At 41.1% G+C, this 18,274-nt stretch overlaps 1 protein-coding gene across 1 annotated transcript; it reads left to right on the top strand.

The window, feature by feature from the left end:
- The first annotated feature begins 1,235 nt into the window (after nt 1-1,235).
- LOC139352700 (uncharacterized) lies at nt 1,236-17,424 on the top strand. The gene is made up of 4 exons (XM_070995331.1): nt 1,236-1,350; nt 12,293-14,940; nt 15,268-15,750; nt 16,480-17,424. The coding sequence occupies exons 1-4, from the start codon at nt 1,236-1,238 to the stop codon at nt 17,422-17,424; spliced, it is 4,191 nt and encodes a 1,396-aa protein (XP_070851432.1).
- The last annotated feature ends 850 nt before the right edge of the window (nt 17,425-18,274 follow it).

The raw sequence follows: 18,274 nt of genomic DNA, 5'->3' as shown, positions 1-18,274 counted from the left end.
AACGTATCACCATAAAAAAATCTGGTAATTGTCTAGATCAGATTTTGACCGCGATTTTTTAAGAATTCAGGAACAAATGTTTTTCCCTACAAGGCGTAGTTCTTTTTTGATTAAATTTCAAAATAGCGTATTTTGCTATACAAACAAAGTATCTTTTTCTACCTTTGTGCTGTAAGTTCTTAAGAAATCGCGGTCCATCAAGTGTCATTTTTTCAAATCTTTTGGGTCATAGACCCCTTTTCTAGACTATTACTCAAAATCTTAAAAAATCAAAAACAAAAATCACATCGCAACCGTTACAAACGCGCACAAGTGCCCTGTGCAGCGGGCGGAAGCCCAGGCACAACAACAATGCATCGACCACCGGACTTAGGCTTCCACCCTCTGTCTACAAAGACAACATTATTTGAACCGAAATTTCTCACGATCACCAGAACGGACAACGCGACATTCGAAAAAGTTTCACCATTCGTGATTAAAAAGGTCATTGACTTCACCTGAGGTGGCGAAGTGGAATCTTGTAACAAGAATAAAAACGGAACCTTATTAGTAAAAACCAAAGGCGCAACCCAGGCATTAAGATTACTAAAGCTAACGCAATTCCACAACTTCACTGTTTCCGTAACTGAGCATGAAACTTTAAATTTTTCAAGAGGAATCATCTACTCTAATGAACTTCGCAACATAGATGAATTAAATATACTAAACGAGCTTAAGTCGCAAAAGGTAACCAACATTGAAAAAATACGTATCATGAAGAACAATATTGTACAAGAATAAGGACTCATAACCGTCACTACCCGAAACCCTGATGATAGGATACGAGAGAATTAAAGTTCGATCACATATTCCACCCGACCAAAGCCTGCAGAAGCCCTAAACTGTTCCACAGAAGCACACACCACAGAGGACACCGAATGCGACAAATCAAAGTATTGCATAAACAGCAAATATGACATAAACAACCAGTTCAATCACAGTCCACTAGATAAAACATGCCCCGCCTTTATCAAACAAAAAGAAATAACAAAAATAAAAATCCTACAAAAAGTTGACCACAAAACCGCTACAAGAAATTACATATTCTGCGCCACATCCATCAATCTACTCCGTACTCCAAGATAACGTCCACCCATCAACCTACGACCACTGAAAATGAAGACCAAAAGACTGCCAGCACCCGAGGACCTACCAGCACAAGCACCAACTGTCAAATAAGGACATACAACGACATCATGGATCACCAACCCACCACTTCGTCCAAACGCACCGTCATAGAAGAAATGGAGACTGAGATTTCATCAGATTCCACTACGACCCTCCCTAAGAAGAAGATAACTGAATCCGACCGTAAGCTTAGAAGCCAAATAAATCATAGGAAAAACCTAACATCAAAACCCCCTCTCAAAGCCAAAAATAAATCAGACAAAATAAAGCCTATAAATACTACCAAATTAGCCAATAAATTAAGCAAACTAGCCAACTACAACTGCTCTGAGGAAGAACTTTAAGTAGATATATAGAAAATAACTATTTAAATTATCACAATGGTACTAATCTTGCAATGAAACTGTAACGGGTACATGAACAATTACCAACTACAATTATTACTTAAATGTTATAACCCAAAAGCCATATGCCTGCAAGAAACCCATTTACATTCCCTTCATAACATCCCCATCCCTATCAACTTCACATTCATACATAAAAACTCATCAAACAACTTCACGGTGGAGTAGGAATTCTAATCCACAACTCAATACAGAACGAACAAGTTAATCTTAACAACGATTTTAAGTCTGTCGGAGTTATTATTCACTCCAAACAAAAGCTTCGTCTCATATCCACATACATTGCCCCATCAAGAATTTCAAACTAAGAAATTTGCAAAATATGTATGGTAACCCCAATGAAAATACCATCATAGCAGGTGACTTTAACTGCTGGCACCAAAGCTGGGGATTGCCTAACAATAATAGAAAGGGATGTACGATTTTTTAATACATTTCATGAACTCTTCGGTAGTGATCATTTTCCCATCCATATTAACCTTTTTGATAATGAGAATTCCAGTAAAAGCTACAATGTTCCAAGATACAAGCTTGAAACCGCAAACTGGCCCGTGTTTACATCACTCACGGAAATTTTTCACAACAAAAGGCCACCAAGCAACCAAATAAATCAAGAAGCCGCTAACATTATAAAAATAATACATCAAAGCGCAAGCACAGCAATCCCGCAATCAAACCCAGTATTTAACAAAAAAAAAACCGTCCCTTGGTGGAACACATCCCTCGAACTACTTAGAACCAAAAAAACCAATCGTGGTACTTGCTAAGAAGAAATATAACTCTCGAGAACATCATACAGTTAAAGAAAAACAAGGCTTTGTTTAGAAGAGAACTGAAACAAGCAAAACGCAGCTCACTGCAAAAGTTTACTGCAGAAATCAACCCCAAATCAAGTCCCTCAAAAATCTTGGCAAACATCAATATATTCTGCGGAAGAAAAACCAGAAATGATATACACTGCATAACATCTCCCACAACTCCATCCAAAAACAAGGAAGAACGCTATAGTCGAGTACCTCGACTATCAGATACCCGTTACTCAGCTATATGGAGATATGCAAGCAGCAAAGCGAGATTAAAATGCGCCACCTACCGGCGGTATACAGATTTAAGCGTTATGGGCGTTAGAGTGGGCGTGGCAATTTTTTTTTGGATCAATCGATAGGTATCGACGAGACCAATACATTTCAGTTAAAATTTTTTATCTAGCATAAAAATTGTGGGCGTCACAGGTTTTCGCGGTTTGTGGGCGTTAAAGTGGGCGTGGCAAACTTTTTTTTGGGTCAATCGATAGGTATTGATGAGAACAATACACTTCAGTTAAAATTTTTATTCTAGCATCAAAACTGTAGGAGCCACAGTTTTGGGCGGTTTGTGGGCGTTAGAGTGGGCGTGGCACTGTGCCGAAACAAACTTGCGCTGCGTAAGAAGCTCAGGAATCTTTACGCCAAATCTCAATAGCCTATCTCCCATAGTTTCCGAGATCTCAGCGTTCATCCGGACGGACAGACAGACGGACAGACGGACAGACGGACAGACGGACAGACGGACATGGCTAGATCGACTCGGCTAGTGATCCTGATCAAGAATATATATACTTTGTGGGGTCGGAAACGCTTCCTTCTGCCTGTTACATACTTTCCGACGAATCTAGTATATCCTTTTACTCTACGAGTAACGGGTATAACAAGGGAGAACGCTATAGTCGAGTACCTCGACTATCAGATACCCGTTACTCAGCTAAATGGAGATATGCAAGCAGCAAAGCGAGATTAAAATGCGCCACCTACCGGCGGTATACAGATTTAAGCGTTATGGGCGTTAGAGTGGGCGTGGCAAATTTTTTTTTGGATCAATCGATAGGTATTGACGAGACCAATACATTTCAGTTTTATCTAGCATGAAAATTGTGGGCGTCACAGGTTTTTGCGGTTTGTGGGCGTTAAAGTGGGCGTGGCAAACTTTTTTTGGGTCAATCGATAGGTATTGATGAGAACATTACATTTCAGTTAAAATTTTCTATCTAGCATCAAAACTGTAGGAGCCACAGTTTTGGGCGGTTTGTGGGCGTTAGAGTGGGCGTGGCAGTCTACTGAAACAAACTTGCGCTGCGTAAGAAGCTCAGGAATCTGCACGCCAAATCTCAATAGCCTAGCTCTCATAGTTTCCGAGATCTCAGCGTTCATCCGGACAGACGGACAGACGGACAGACAGACAGACGGACATGGCTAGATCGACTCGGCTAGTGATCCTGATCAAGAATATATATACTTTATGGGGTCGGAAACGCTTCCTTCTGCCTGTTACATACTTTCCGACGAATCTAGTATACCCTTTTACTCTACGAGTAACGGGTATAACAATATATATTCAGAATCCATAGCCCAAGTCCTCGTCACTCACTGGTCGTCTTCAGACTCTAAATTTACCGAATCATTCCAAACTAATAACAACAGTGTCTACTCGATGAATTTAACCCACATCATCACCGGAAGCATTGTTAATAGAATCTACAATCACATTTGTCTTGATCGCATAAAGACCGGGTGTCTTTCCATTGAGGCTGTTTAGAGCTGCCTTAAACTCAATCAATGTGATTGTAGATTCTATTAACAATGATTAAAAACTTTAGTCAGCCATTACCAAGCCGGTTAATAAATTTGTGGAACAACATCCTAGACAGCATCATATCTCAACAATTTAAGAACAGTATCATAATACCGATCCATAAACCCAATACTCCCAAAACATCTGTAACCTCGTATCGTTCCATATCGCTCAACCCTTGTCTTTCGAAGGTGCTAGACAAAAGCATAGCAAACCGACTCTGGTGGCTTGTAATAAACTAAAAGCTCCTCGATAGTCGACAGCTCGGTTTTCGAAAGGGCATGTCCGTATCTGAATGCCTAACTCTGTTATACTACCAGACTACCGCAGCCCTATCAACCAGAAGCCACCTCAAAATTATTAGTCTCGACTTCGAAAAAGCTTACGATAAAATAGAAATTCACGCAATAATAGACGAGTTACATAGATGAAAAATCGGACCAATATTGCTGAATTTCGAAAAGAACTTCCTAACCAATCGCAAGATCGAAGTCAAAGTGAGCAACATTTTTTGTGAAGACAGACCACTGTACAATGGGATCCCTCAGGGTTCGCCGCTGTCTGTAATTCTCTTCCTAATATCGTACAACAAACTATGCCGCACCGTTGAAGTCCATAGGGGATTCAGATTCTTTTCCTATGCAGACGACTTCACTTTACTGTAGAAAATACACAGACATATTAAGCTGATGCGACTACTCAGGAGCGAAATTCTCCGTGCAAAAATACAAGCATCTGCATATCTGCCGGAAACATAGGACACATAGACACTCTGGCAGTAGAATTATCAAAAAGACTCAACATAACTAAATGGTTAGGCAATCGTAGATACAATTGCGATACCAGATCTTTAATAAATACAGTAAACGCTCTTGTAATGTCCAAGACAGTAGTCTCCCATTTTATGAGAATTGCCCTCTCTCTTGTCTTTAAGACTTGCTTTTGGAGCACCACGTACAACTCCAATCAATAACCATCTAATTGAAGCCGAGATTACGCCTATCGAGATTAGACTTAAGCTGACCACTGCGCGGATTTTTAAGGTTTTCTCATTCGCCAAAAATACGTCACTTCAAACCGACCGTCAAAGATAAAGAACGCTAAAAGATCCTTTCTATCGTACATAAAGCGTCAGAATTCGTTCTCGAAAATGTAATAAACAGCACTTTAGTTAAAATAAGGAAACAGAAACACCCACCATGGTCCTTCTCAGAAGATAAAATAGACTTAACACTGCATTACACAACTAAATCTAACACACCTGACACTGTATTCCAAACAAAATCATCCCTCTCCCTTAAAATGACATAGCTCACGCAGCTGCCAAGGAAGCTCACATATTTCCACACTTCTACGAAAACAGTTACAACTACAAGGACACACAACTATTTATCAAGCAGAAATTCAAAAATCAATTCGCACCTCTATGGGAAAATACTTCAGACCACTATAAACTTATTAACCCCAACAAACTATCTCTAAAAAATTACAACATTAAAGCAAACACCACTGACCGCCAAGACTTGGTTAAGATTTCAAGGCTAAGGCTGGGACACTCAAGGCTTACGCACGAACACATCATAAACAAACAGGGAAGAACGCTATAGTCGAGTACCTCGACTATCAGATACCCGTTACTCAGCTAAATGGAGATATGTAAGCAGCAAAGCGAGATTAAAATGCGCCACCTACCGGCGGTATACAGATTTAAGCGTTATGGGCGTTAGAGTGGGCGTGGCAAATTTTGGGATCAATCGATAGGTATTGACGAGACCAATACATTACAGTTAAAATTTTTATTCTAGCATCAAAACTGTAGGAGCCACAGTTTTGGGCGGTTTGTGGGCGTTAGAGTGGGCGTGGCACTCTACTGAAACAAACTTGCGCTGCGCAGGAATCTCAGGAATCTGCGGGCCTAATCCCAGTATTGTAACTCTCATAGTTTCCGAGATCTCAGCGTTCATACGGACAGACGGACATGGCCAGATCGACTCGGCTAGTGATCCTGATCAAGAATATATATACTTTATGGGGTCAGAAACGCTTCCTTCTGCCTGTTACATACTTTCCGACGAATCTAGTATACCCTTTTACTCTACGAGTAACGGGTATAAAAATGTAAATTGTTATATAATTAACGTAGCTTAAGGCCTCAGTAGCTATAGCTGCAATAAAAAAGCATAGGTTATAGGTATTTTCTCAATTGCCTTTTAACTATTGCTATACAAACAAAGTATCCTTTTCTACCTTTGTGCAGTAAATTCCTAAAAAAATCGGGGTCCGTCCAGTGTAATTTTTTCACAATTTTTGGGTCATAGGCCCTGTTGAGGCGGGGTGGCTGATCACTGAAATTGTAAGAACGAAGTCCCAAGAACGAAGGAACGAAAAACACGGGAGTACGTTGGGGTTTTTACCCGTGGGAGCTTGTTGTCACTTTGAAAATTAAACTGCTTGAGCCTAGCTTAACTAAGGCGCTCCAGAGCGGAGCGGAGACTTAGGGGAGAGATGGATAGGGAGTGCAGAGGGCAGTGCGAGCGCGCGAAAGGTAGACATCTGGATAAAACTGCCGCTCGACACTACCTGCAGAAATTAAAGGCCCTTTTGGCGTAAAGTCCTTTTCTAGACTATAAAGCACGAAATTAAACTAACGTCCTCAAGGTATAAATTTCACCGATGAGCATGAGTCTGCTCTCGTAAAACAGGTTCAGAGCAGAAAAACATTTGAGGAGTCCTAAGATACAAATAGATCAAGCTACAGTTCCTATGAAAATTATAAGACACTAAAAAATGTTTGTTGTTTAACTGTTGTCAAATTTGTACAAATATAGAAAATCATTTGAGTAACGCTCGATAAAACCCAGTTTTATGAGTAAACATAAAATGGTCCTTGATACTTTAAAGACATCCAAAAAAATCTTTGATCAATTTGATCCTAAATAAGTTACGTACAGCTGTGTTCATTGTAATAGCAGTAAATTCTATTTCTTTGTTTAAGCAAATATAAATGTTTAAACAAATAGATTCATGGCCTTCCCTCCTTCCTTCCCTACAATATTAATAAAATGAATATAATTATTAACTAGCTTTATGGTAGTGTGGAAATAAGGAATGTTAGCAAGTCGAAAGCTTAGGATAACATAGCGATCTATTTTCGAAATTTTATCAAGCGAAGCTGAGGGCGACCTTGCTAGTATATAATATAAATATTCGTTCTATTCTTCCCTTCCTATCGAACCACTTGTCCGAATATTGTTGTCCGGCCAATATTTTGATTACACATTAATCAAGTAAGGATGCTGTTCAGTAAATTACGTCTATAAAACAGATCGCCAAAAAATTTTTTTTTACTTTTTTCTGGTGTGGAAAAAGTCCTATACAAGTCCCCGTACCTGGTAATCTTAATAAATAACTGTAAAACCTTTCGTCTTCGCTTACAGGGATCCTAATAATTTTTCTTTTTCTGTTTTAATATTAAAATAACTTTGCCCTTATTCTTAAAAACAAAACACTCAAATATTTTCAACTTAAGCTGCCCTTTTCTTTGCAGCCCACTCTAACGCCCACAAACCGACCAAACCTGTGGCGCCCACAATTTTCATGCTAGATACTAAATTTTAGCTGAAATGTATTGGTCTCGTCAATACCTATCGATTGATCCAAAAAAAAATTTGCACGCACACTCTAACGCCCATGACGCTTAAATCTGTCCACCGCCGGTAGGTGGCGCATTTCAATCTCGCTTTGCTGCTTGCATGTCTCCATTTCCCTTTGGTCCCATTAGCTGAGTAAGGGGTATCTGATAGTCGAGGTACTCGACTATAGCGTTCTTCCTTGTTTTGGAACTGCATCTTTTGCAAATGAACTTAATTTCGCTTGAACCATTTTTATTTTCATTGTTCGTCACAGCATTCATGCAATGGCTTACTTTTTGTAAAAACCTTTTTTCACACGAATCAAGTCACGAAATGAGACGTATCGCATAAACAGGGGCAAAATCTATTTCACGCTTTAAGAACACGCTTTGGAGCATCAGCGGAATAACCCCGTTCCCAATCCACTCCCACTCCCTCAAGACTCATGTTGTCATATTGGGAATTGGAGCTGGACTGCAAATGGACCGGAGAACATGGCGAAGCATCCGCGAGACATAAGAAAAAACATCCATTGAACATTACATTAATTTTTATTTTAAACTTCGGTCGAAGTTTCGCTAAAGTGACTTCAAAAAGTAACGCCGAAGTGGCACATTTTATCCCGACGGGAGTTACTTTCGCAATCCATCGCCGAAACACTTCTGTAAGACGCTTGTAGCGGATACATAGAATTCCCAATTCCCAATTGGAAAATCTTGAATAAAAAACAAGGAAGAACGCTATAGTCGAGTACCTCGACTATCAGATACCCGTTACTCAAAGGGAAATGGAGATATGCAAGCAGCAAAGCGAAATTAAAATGCGCCACCTACCGGCGGTAGACAGATTTAAGCGTTATGGGCGTTAGAGTGGGCGTGGCAAAATTATTTTTGGATCAATCGATAGGTATTGACGACACCAATACATTTCAGTTAAAGTTTTATCTAGCATGCAAATTGTGGGCGTCACAGGTTTTCGCGGTTTGTGGGCGTTTAAGTGGGCGTGGCAAACTTTTTTTAGGTCAATCGATAGGTATTGATGAGAACAATACATTTCAGTTAAAATTTTCTATCTAGCATCAAAACTGTAGGAGTTACAGTTTTGGGCGGTTTGTGGGCGTTAGAGTGGGCGTGGCTGTCTACTGAAACAAACTTGCGCTGCGTAAGAAGCTCAGGAATCTGTACGCCAAATCTCAATAGCCTAGCTCTCATAGTTTCCGAGATCTCAGCGTTCATCCGGACGGACAGACAGACGGACAGACGGACAGACGGACAGACGGTCAGACGGACAGACGGACAGACGGACATGGCTAGATCGACTCGGCTAGTGATCCTGATCAAGAATATATATACTTTATGGGGTCGGAAACGCTTCCTTCTGCCTGTTACATACTTTCCGACGAATCTAGTATACCCTTTTACTCTACGAGTAACGGGTATAAATATTTTTTAGGTATTTTGCATTTTTTTGTAGACACGGTCCTTGGCATGTAGGAAATGCTGCTGAACCATTTTATTTATGTCCAGCTCAGTTGACTTGAAACGTTTACTAATCACTGTGGACGGCAGTCCACGTAGTGACGAAGCTCACCAGGAAAAATTTAGAAAATTTAATCTGTTGGTGCCGGTGGGGATAAAAACCCCAACTTGTATTGTCACTTAAAATACGTGTCGAATTACAGCTCACACTAAAAAAGGTTTTTGGGGGATTTCTCAAAAACAAAATTTTATTTTGCTTGTAAGTTTGTCAGTTTGTCCCAAAAAAAATTATGGGCAAAAGTTTTTTTTTTATACTATTTCTTTTAGCTTTTTTTCTGATTTCTCAAAATCGGCTCTAACGATTTCAAATTAAATTTTAATGTTTATAGCCCTTGAGATTCCTCAAGTTTTAACATACGACACATTGTTGTAAAAAGCCTCTTTTTAAAGTAAATAATCAACAAAAATGGCCACGTTTCAGAACAACACTGCCTGCGCATTGACCTTATTTGAAAGTCCCGGAAATTTAAGACGATTGTAAACAGCCTAATAAAAGAAACTTAAGAATTAATACAATTTGTTAATTTTCTTACATTCGGCACGCTGCTATTAAAAATGCATGGGTCTAGCCCTAGATAGAATTATCGCCCTTTTTACTTGAAGGGAAACAACACATTGGAGAAAATTTTGTAAAGTTACTGTTGCACACTTTTCTGTGGATAGTTGATATTTAATGAAATATTTACTATTACAGTAACAAAATACATACATCAAGTGAACGTGTTTATGTTAATGGTGGCTTAATTATTGAATAGTAAACAAAGTAAAAACAAATACCTATACAACCACAACTATCTGCATTGGTCAATTTTACCAACCAAATTTTTTGTGTGTTGGCAAATATCTAACACCTTTTTTTGAAATTTTTTATTCGGGTTTTAACGACAACGAGGTCTGCAGGTGTAATATCAAAAGGCAAACAGGCGTTATTGCATCCATCCTATTTTCGCATTAGAACCTCAATTAATAAGAGTCGAAATAGCATATTAATAAGAACGGGCTCCTGCCGTCCCTTAGATCATTTGGCTAAACATCAATTGGATACCTCTCAAGTCTTGGGTGTATTAGGTGACGCAAGTCGATCAAGATATTGTCTTAATGGATTTTTAATGGAAGCACTGGGCAAAATGATAGCGGGGCAAGTAGGAGAACGAGAAAGTCGGCGAGAAAATCTCTGATAAAGCAGATAAGCAACAAAATGTGCAGCTGTTCCTTAAGTCCCAAGTGCCCCTATATTCCTTTTTTTTCTGGGCCCTATCGGCTTATGAAGGGGATGGACTCAAGCGGCTTTTGCCTTAAATACTTCACCTCAATTTGCCTGCATCGGCTTTAAATTGCTTTGCCGCAAACGGTAAGACGCAAATAGCAAATGCTTTATGCTACATTTTTGAGAAGCTCTGACCTGGGTCAAGCTGCAGTTATGCGGAGTTCGGGAACAAACTTAATTTAAAATATTTTAAAAGTTTAGTGAGGGTGAAACGTATCTGAATCTGGCTCGTTGTTTGCTTAACTATGGCAGTTGCTTGTGTTTCTATTGATTTTGTTTTTTGGCCTATAACTGTTAATTGGTCTGCAAAAATATCCGGTCAAATGAAATACATTCCCCTGCACTATGAAAAATTGGTAATAATTTGCAATCAGGATGATGTTCCTTAGCTCAAATCTCTTAACAAGATGGCCCACCAGTTTGACATCCACTTTAAATGGATTCCTGAGCATAGGGACATAATAAGATACTGTGCAGCCCATGAACTGGCCAGACTGGGCACTACCTCCGCTGTCTCTAAGGAGAGGGAGGATGGGGGTGTCATTTAACATAAATCAACAAAATAAGGTAAATAACGGTTGCGGCTGCTATCTCCTATTACGGATTATTTAGATTTATCCTACATGAAAATTTGTTGGCCAATATCGTGGACTTTCTAGCAAGATAATGATCCAAATTATACAGCCCGAGTACACTCAAAAAATTATTTTTCTAGGTGCAGAAAAAATAAAATTTTCTGTGCTTATGAAAAAAATTAAAGTACTTAACCGTGGAAAAATTTTCCATACAACGACATTTATGAAAAAAAATTTTCCCTTAAATATTACGTTTTCTTATATATTCCAACTTTTTTATTCAAGGGCGAAAATTTCCTATGATTTTTAAAAAAAAGACTGAATTTACATACAATTATAAATATCGCCATTAAGAATAGAAAAATGTGTACATTGTTGCAGTATTGTTTTTCTGAAAACATAAAACAGTGTATCCAACTAGAATATTTTGTATAACATGTTGCCGCCATAATTTCAACTTAATTTTTAATTTCTTATGTTATGTATAAGCACTCGATAATTCTCGATGTATTTCTCGATGTACCGATATCAGAAATATCGACCCATTTATCTGTTTAAGAACCATCCCTAGAACCGGCAGAAGCGAAAGAAGAAAAGGAAAAAGACAAAGTTTTTAAGCGTGCTCCGCAACGCCAAATGTAATACACATTGATTCGGAAGCTAAAATTTAAATAAAGTTTATTTCAAAAACGTAGTTTAACGCTATCCGTCTGTGCCTTCAATTTGGTAGTGTGGGCTGCTGTAAAACCAATTCAGTTTCGCTCTCAACATTCTTAAAAACTTTGTACACGCGTGGTTGTCGTTCTAACTGTACAATTACGAAGCGACGTATTTCCAATTAGCCATAATATTGTGAAATAGCGATCGCATCCCTTTCTTGAACGTTAGGTGAGAAAAACGTAATATGTAAACGGAACCAACAAAACCCCAGAATATTCGCACACAACTACAATTCTGCCACACGCCAAGCTTCCATAGCCTTAAAAGTGAACAGAGATGAGCAAAGAAGTGTGTAGAATATGCAAGAAAAAAGCGACAGGAACTGAAGAAAGTTGGGTCCAATGCGACAGTTGTGAAAGTTGGTACCACTTTCGCTGCGCAGGCGTCGACGACGACGTCGAGAACAACGATTGGAATTGCGATCCGTGCCTTGCTGGAGGTAGCTCCAAAACCCCACCTGGAAGGATATTACGATCACCGCCTCCAAATCAGTTCGACAACTCCAACATATTACCAAGCCAAAATAAGGTCGAGCAGCTAGTGGACAACCTCATCGATATGGACAAAACCAGCGACGGACACATTATTCCCGATGATAATTCTACCGCAAACAAAAACAAGCTTATGCTTGATATGCTGGAAGAAAAAAGAGCTTCCGAGCAGAGATTTATCGAGGAGAAGTATAAAATTTTACTGCAAATGAATACGCTAAACGTATCGACAGACGGGCTGTTTCAGGCGACGCCCGCATCACCGTCCAGTTCCCAAATCGCCGCAAGACAAGCTATACCCAAGGAGCTTCCTTCGTTCAGCGGGGATCCTGAGGAGTGGCCAATGTTTATCAGTACATTCGAACACAGTACTTCCGCAGCAGGGTTCTCCAATGTTGAAAACATGCTCCGTCTACAAAAGTGCCTAAAAGGCAGGGCACGAGAAATGGTGAAGGATAAGCTTCTACTTCCTAGTCTAGTTCCGGAAGTAATGAGCACGCTAAAAATGTTCTTTGGCAGACCCGAGCACATCCTGGAGAGGATGATCGACAAGGTGAGGAAGCTTGCGCCACCCAAAGAAAAATTGGAATCCATAATAGAGTACGCGCTCGCAGTACGCAACATTTGCGCAACGATCGAAGCATGCAGCCTAACAGCGCACTTAAACAACCCAATGTTAGTCAAGGAGCTTGTAGACAAACTTCCAAGTAACCACAAACTAAACTGGGCGATGCACACCCGCGACGAATCGGTCCCTCCCATTAAAGCTTTCAGCGACTGGCTCTACAAAATAGCGCAGGCGGCGTCGACTGTCGTGACACCGTTTTCTCACAGGACAAGTTCTGTGAATACCCATGATAGATGCGCAGCCAGTTCGAGCCAGGTATCTACAGCCCAGCAACAGACTAATCCAAAATGCATTGCATGCGAATCCACAAATCATTGGGTAACACAATGCGAACAATTTAAATCCAGCGCCGTTGAACAGAGATGGCAAGTCGCTAAGGCCGGAAAGGCCTGCTTTCGATGCTTGAAGCTTCATCGAAACAATTGTCGACCAAAGGATTGCGGAGTAAACGGTTGTACAAGAAAGCATCACCCTCTACTCCACTCGGAAAATGTTCCCAATTTAGCCAACGAGACGGGAAATCAAAGACATGTAAGCACACACCAAGGCGATGTAGAAGGAAACCAGTTCTTCCGAATCGTACCCGTAACCCTACACTATGACGACAATGAAATCGAAGTTTTCGCCTTCCTGGATGAAGGATCATCTGTGACCCTAATAGACGCATCAATTTTTGACAAGCTCGGTATAAAAGGTACACCTTCACCGATTTGTTTACAATGGACTGGAGAAACAACTCGGTTCGAAAACACTTCCGTGCGAGCATCAATCCAAATCTCAGGCGTTAGCTCAGAAAAACGTTACTGGCTCAACAACGTTCAGACTGTCAAAAATATTGCACTCCCAAAGCAAACCGTCGATATGGATGAGTTGCGCAGTAAGTACAGCTATCTAAAGGACCTGCCATTAGAGACCTACTCCACGCAGCCAATGTTATTAATTGGAACAAACAATTGGAAAATAGCCGTTCCTCGCAGGATCCGCGAAGGCAAATGGAACGACCCAATAGCGTCAAAGTGCATGTTAGGGTGGACTATCCAGGGATCAGCAAACTCAAACCGTCATGTATCTATGCACCACTGCGATTGCAACTGGCGAGAGCTTCACGATGAAGTCAAAGAACAATTCAACCTCGAGTCAATTTCGCCTAAAAAACTGCTTTCAAGCGAGGACAAACGAGCAGTCGAAATCCTAGAGCAGACTTGCCAAAACAAATGTGGCAAATACGAAGTTGGGCTTCTGTGGCGGAATGACCTTCAAAAACTTCCCGAGAGTCGCACTACAGCTCTAAAGCGCCTACAATGCATGAGATCCAGAATTCTGAGCGAACCGGATCTGTTTACAAAAATCGACGACCAAATCAAAAATCTTCTTGACAAAGGATACGCCAAGCAACTATCTGACGAGGAGGCGAAGAAAGAAGAAACTCGCACTTGGTACTTACCCGTATTTATAGCCCTAAATCCGAATAAGCCTGGAAAGATAAGGCTGGTTTGGGATGCGGCAGCAAAAACAAACGGAGTATGCCTCAACGACTTTCTGTTAAGCGGACCGGACTGCTTAAACCCACTCATCGACGTTCTCCTAGCCTTCAGAGTCGGAAAAGTCGCCGTAAGCGGCGACATCGCCGAAATGTTTCACAGGATCAACATTCGCCACGAAGACATGCATTCTCAGCGCTTTCTTTGGTATGATGTCAACCGAAATAAGATAAACACTTACGTCATGCGTGCGATGACCTTTGGTATCAATTGTGCACCATTCATAGCCCACTACGTTCGCGACAAAAATGCAGAAGTCCACCGGCAGCAATTCCCATTAGCCTCGGATGCGATTCAGCGCGCGCACTATGTCGACGACTTCATCGACAGTATGAGTGATGAACAGAAAGCCATCGAAATATCCAGCCAAGTAAGAGAGGTCCATTCCAGAGGCGGATTCGAAATTCGAAACTGGGCGTCAAATTCCAGTACAGTTCTCTCGTATCTTAAGAACGATGGAGACGCCAAAAAACAGGAGCCAGTGCAGTTCGGCGCTACAGAAAAGGTTTTGGGTATGTATTGGGACCCACATAAAGACGTATTTAAGTTTGTTTGCAGATTCTCAAGACTTAAGCGAGACGTCCTTACCGATCCTGCAGTCCCAACAAAAAGAGAAGTCCTTCAGGTTCTAATGTCGATTTTCGACCCCTTGGGCCTACTGTCGTGTCATACGATCGGATTAAAAATCCTTCTGCAGAAAATCTGGCGATCAAACATCAGCTGGGACCAAGAGCTGCCAGAATCACTGTTGGAGGACTGGAATCAATGGAAGCTGTTGCTGCCTCAAGTGGCAACATTTAATATTCCGAGATGCTACTCCCCAAGGATGTCTTTTGGAACACGAATCGGCCTGCACACGTTCGTGGACGCTAGCGAGCATGCTTATTCTGCTGCTTGCTACCTGCGAGTGTCCCAAAAAGACGAGGTGGACGTTATGCTAGTAGCCGCGAAAAGCAAAGTGGCGCCACTAAAGCCACTATCTATTCCGCGCATGGAGCTTCAAGCCGCCGTGATGGGCTCACGCTTAGCAAACAAAATTATCAACGTACGTAACCTACGAGTCGACGATCTTACGTTCTGGTCGGATTCACGAACCGTTCTACAATGGCTGGTGATGGATCCTCGCAACTTTCAACAATTCGTGATGCACAGAATCGGCGAAGTCCTGGAGACCACTCGGGTGGATCAATGGCGATGGATCCCATCAAAACTCAACGTCGCAGACGGGGCAACGAAGGTCATCAAAAACCCTTGTGTGGACACATGGCTTTACGGACCAGAGTTTTTGAAAAGCGAACCCAGTAAGTGGCCAACAGTTCCATCACGAGCGACGGAGATCGATACGACCGAACTACGCAGACACGTCTTCACAACTCGTAGTGCGAATAAAGTCTTACTCGACGTGGAATATTTTTCCGATTGGCGGCGCCTATACAGAGCCGTCGCAAACATGTCTCTATATATTCAGCGACTTCAAGCTAAATGCCAAAGGACTGACATGCCGTCAGCAGTGACCGAATTTCACGTCAAGGAAGCGCAGACCCTACTATACAAAGAAGCACAGAGGCTCGAGTTCTCGGATGAAATCCATTCATTGATTAGCAAAAAACCAATAAGCGCAAAAAGCAGATTGACTGGATTAAACGCATATCTGGACGATAACGGAATCCTTCGCACTAAAGGACGAGTGAACGCTGTGGGATATACTATGGACGCTATAATATTGCCACCAGAGAGCCGAGTAACATTTTTATTAGTCCGGTTCTATCACGAAAAATATCATCACCTCGCTCACGAAACCGTGATAAACGATATAAAATCCAAATTTTATATTCTGCGCCTAAGAGTACTGCACAAATCCGTAAGAAAAGCCTGCCAGTTATGTAAAATTCGTCACGCAATGCCACAGCCTCCACAAATGGCCCCGGTTCCAAAAGCTAGGTTGACCAGTTTCGAAAAACCATTCACGTGCACCGGCGTTGATTATTTTGGGCCTATCCTAGTCAACGTTGGAAGACACAAAGAGAAGAGATGGGTTGCGCTGTTTACCTGCTTAACCCTGCGTGCAGTCCACTTCGAGATCGCTCACAGCCTCGATACAAGCTCCTGTGTGATGTGTTTCACGAATTTCATGGCACTACGTGGGACACCAAGAGAAATTTATTCTGATAATGGCACTAACTTCAAGGCCACGGAGAAAGCATTACGAGAGGAGCTGATCAAGATCGACTTCGATAAAATTGCAATCAAGTTCGACGGCATTAAATGGAAATTTAACCCTCCAGGAGCCCCTCACATGGGTGGTGCTTGGGAAAGATTAGTCCGCACAACCAAAACAGTCCTAAAAAGCATCTGCCCGAATTACACATTCAACGACGAAAGCCTGAGGTGTGCTCTAATGGAAGCACAGTTCATCATAAACTCACGTCCGTTAACTTTCGTCAGCCTGGACTCCGAGGACGACTCCGCGCTGACTCCAAACCACCTGCTAATGGGCTCATCAAATGGATACAAACCAATCAAGGAAGAGAAGATGAATTTAAGACGTCATTGGAACGAGGTTAAACTTTTTGGAGATCGCTTTTGGCAACGCTGGGTGAAGGAGTTCACACCGGTACTTACTAGACGGACAAAATGGTTCGAAAGATGTCCCCCTATATCAGTCGGAAGCGTTGTCATTATCGTCGACGAAAACTTGCCTAGAAACTTATGGCTTAAGGGCCGCGTGACCAACACTATCCCCGCCAAGGACGGACAAGTTCGTCGAGCCACTATTAAAACGCAGCATGGGATCCTCGATCGACCAGCCACAAAGATTGCGGTCTTAGATGTCGGCTTAGAAGATGGTAACTGACCCCCTAGGATCAATTACAGGAGGGGGAATGTTGCCGCCATAATTTCAACTTAATTTTTAATTTCTTATGTTATGTATAAGCACTCGATAATTCTCGATGTATTTCTCGATGTACCGATATCAGAAATATCGACCCATTTATCTGTTTAAGAACCATCCCTAGAACCGGCAGAAGCGAAAGAAGAAAAGGAAAAAGACAAAGTTTTTAAGCGTGCTCCGCAACGCCAAATGTAATACACATTGATTCGGAAGCTAAAATTTAAATAAAGTTTATTTCAAAAACGTAGTTTAACGCTATCCGTCTGTGCCTTCAATTTGGTAGTGTGGGCTGCTGTAAAACCAATTCAGTTTCGCTCTCAACATAACATTTTCAAACAAAACAAGAAAGGAAGTTAGCATCGGCAAGCCGAAGTTTGTATACCCTTGCAGTTATAATTATTAAATTTAATTCGAAATTCTTAAAGATACAGAGAATAATATTCCCAATAATATAAGATAATATGTCAAAGAACACCGAAGCTTTAATTTGTTTCATATTATTTTCCCACCAATTTTCCGATCGTTCCTATGGCAGCTATATGATATACTCGACCGATTTTGATAAAATTAAATTCGAAATTCAGAACTAATTAAATAATGTTATTTCCAAGCGTAGGTTACATGTTAAAAAATTTTTTTTCCCCGATTATTTCCCTGGAACCTATAAGATATAGTGATCCGATCCGGCTGGTTCCGACTTATATACTACCTGCAAATAAAAAAAAAATACTTTTGGGAAAGTTCCAGCCCGATAGCTTTAAAACTGAGACTCTAGTTTGCGTAGGAACGGACGGACAGACGGACATGGCTA

Source organism: Drosophila suzukii, chromosome 3 (assembly GCF_043229965.1).
Source record: "Drosophila suzukii chromosome 3, CBGP_Dsuzu_IsoJpt1.0, whole genome shotgun sequence".
Classification (NCBI taxonomy): Eukaryota; Metazoa; Arthropoda; class Insecta; order Diptera; family Drosophilidae; genus Drosophila; species Drosophila suzukii.
This window is presented reverse-complemented; position numbering and strand designations above follow the sequence as displayed.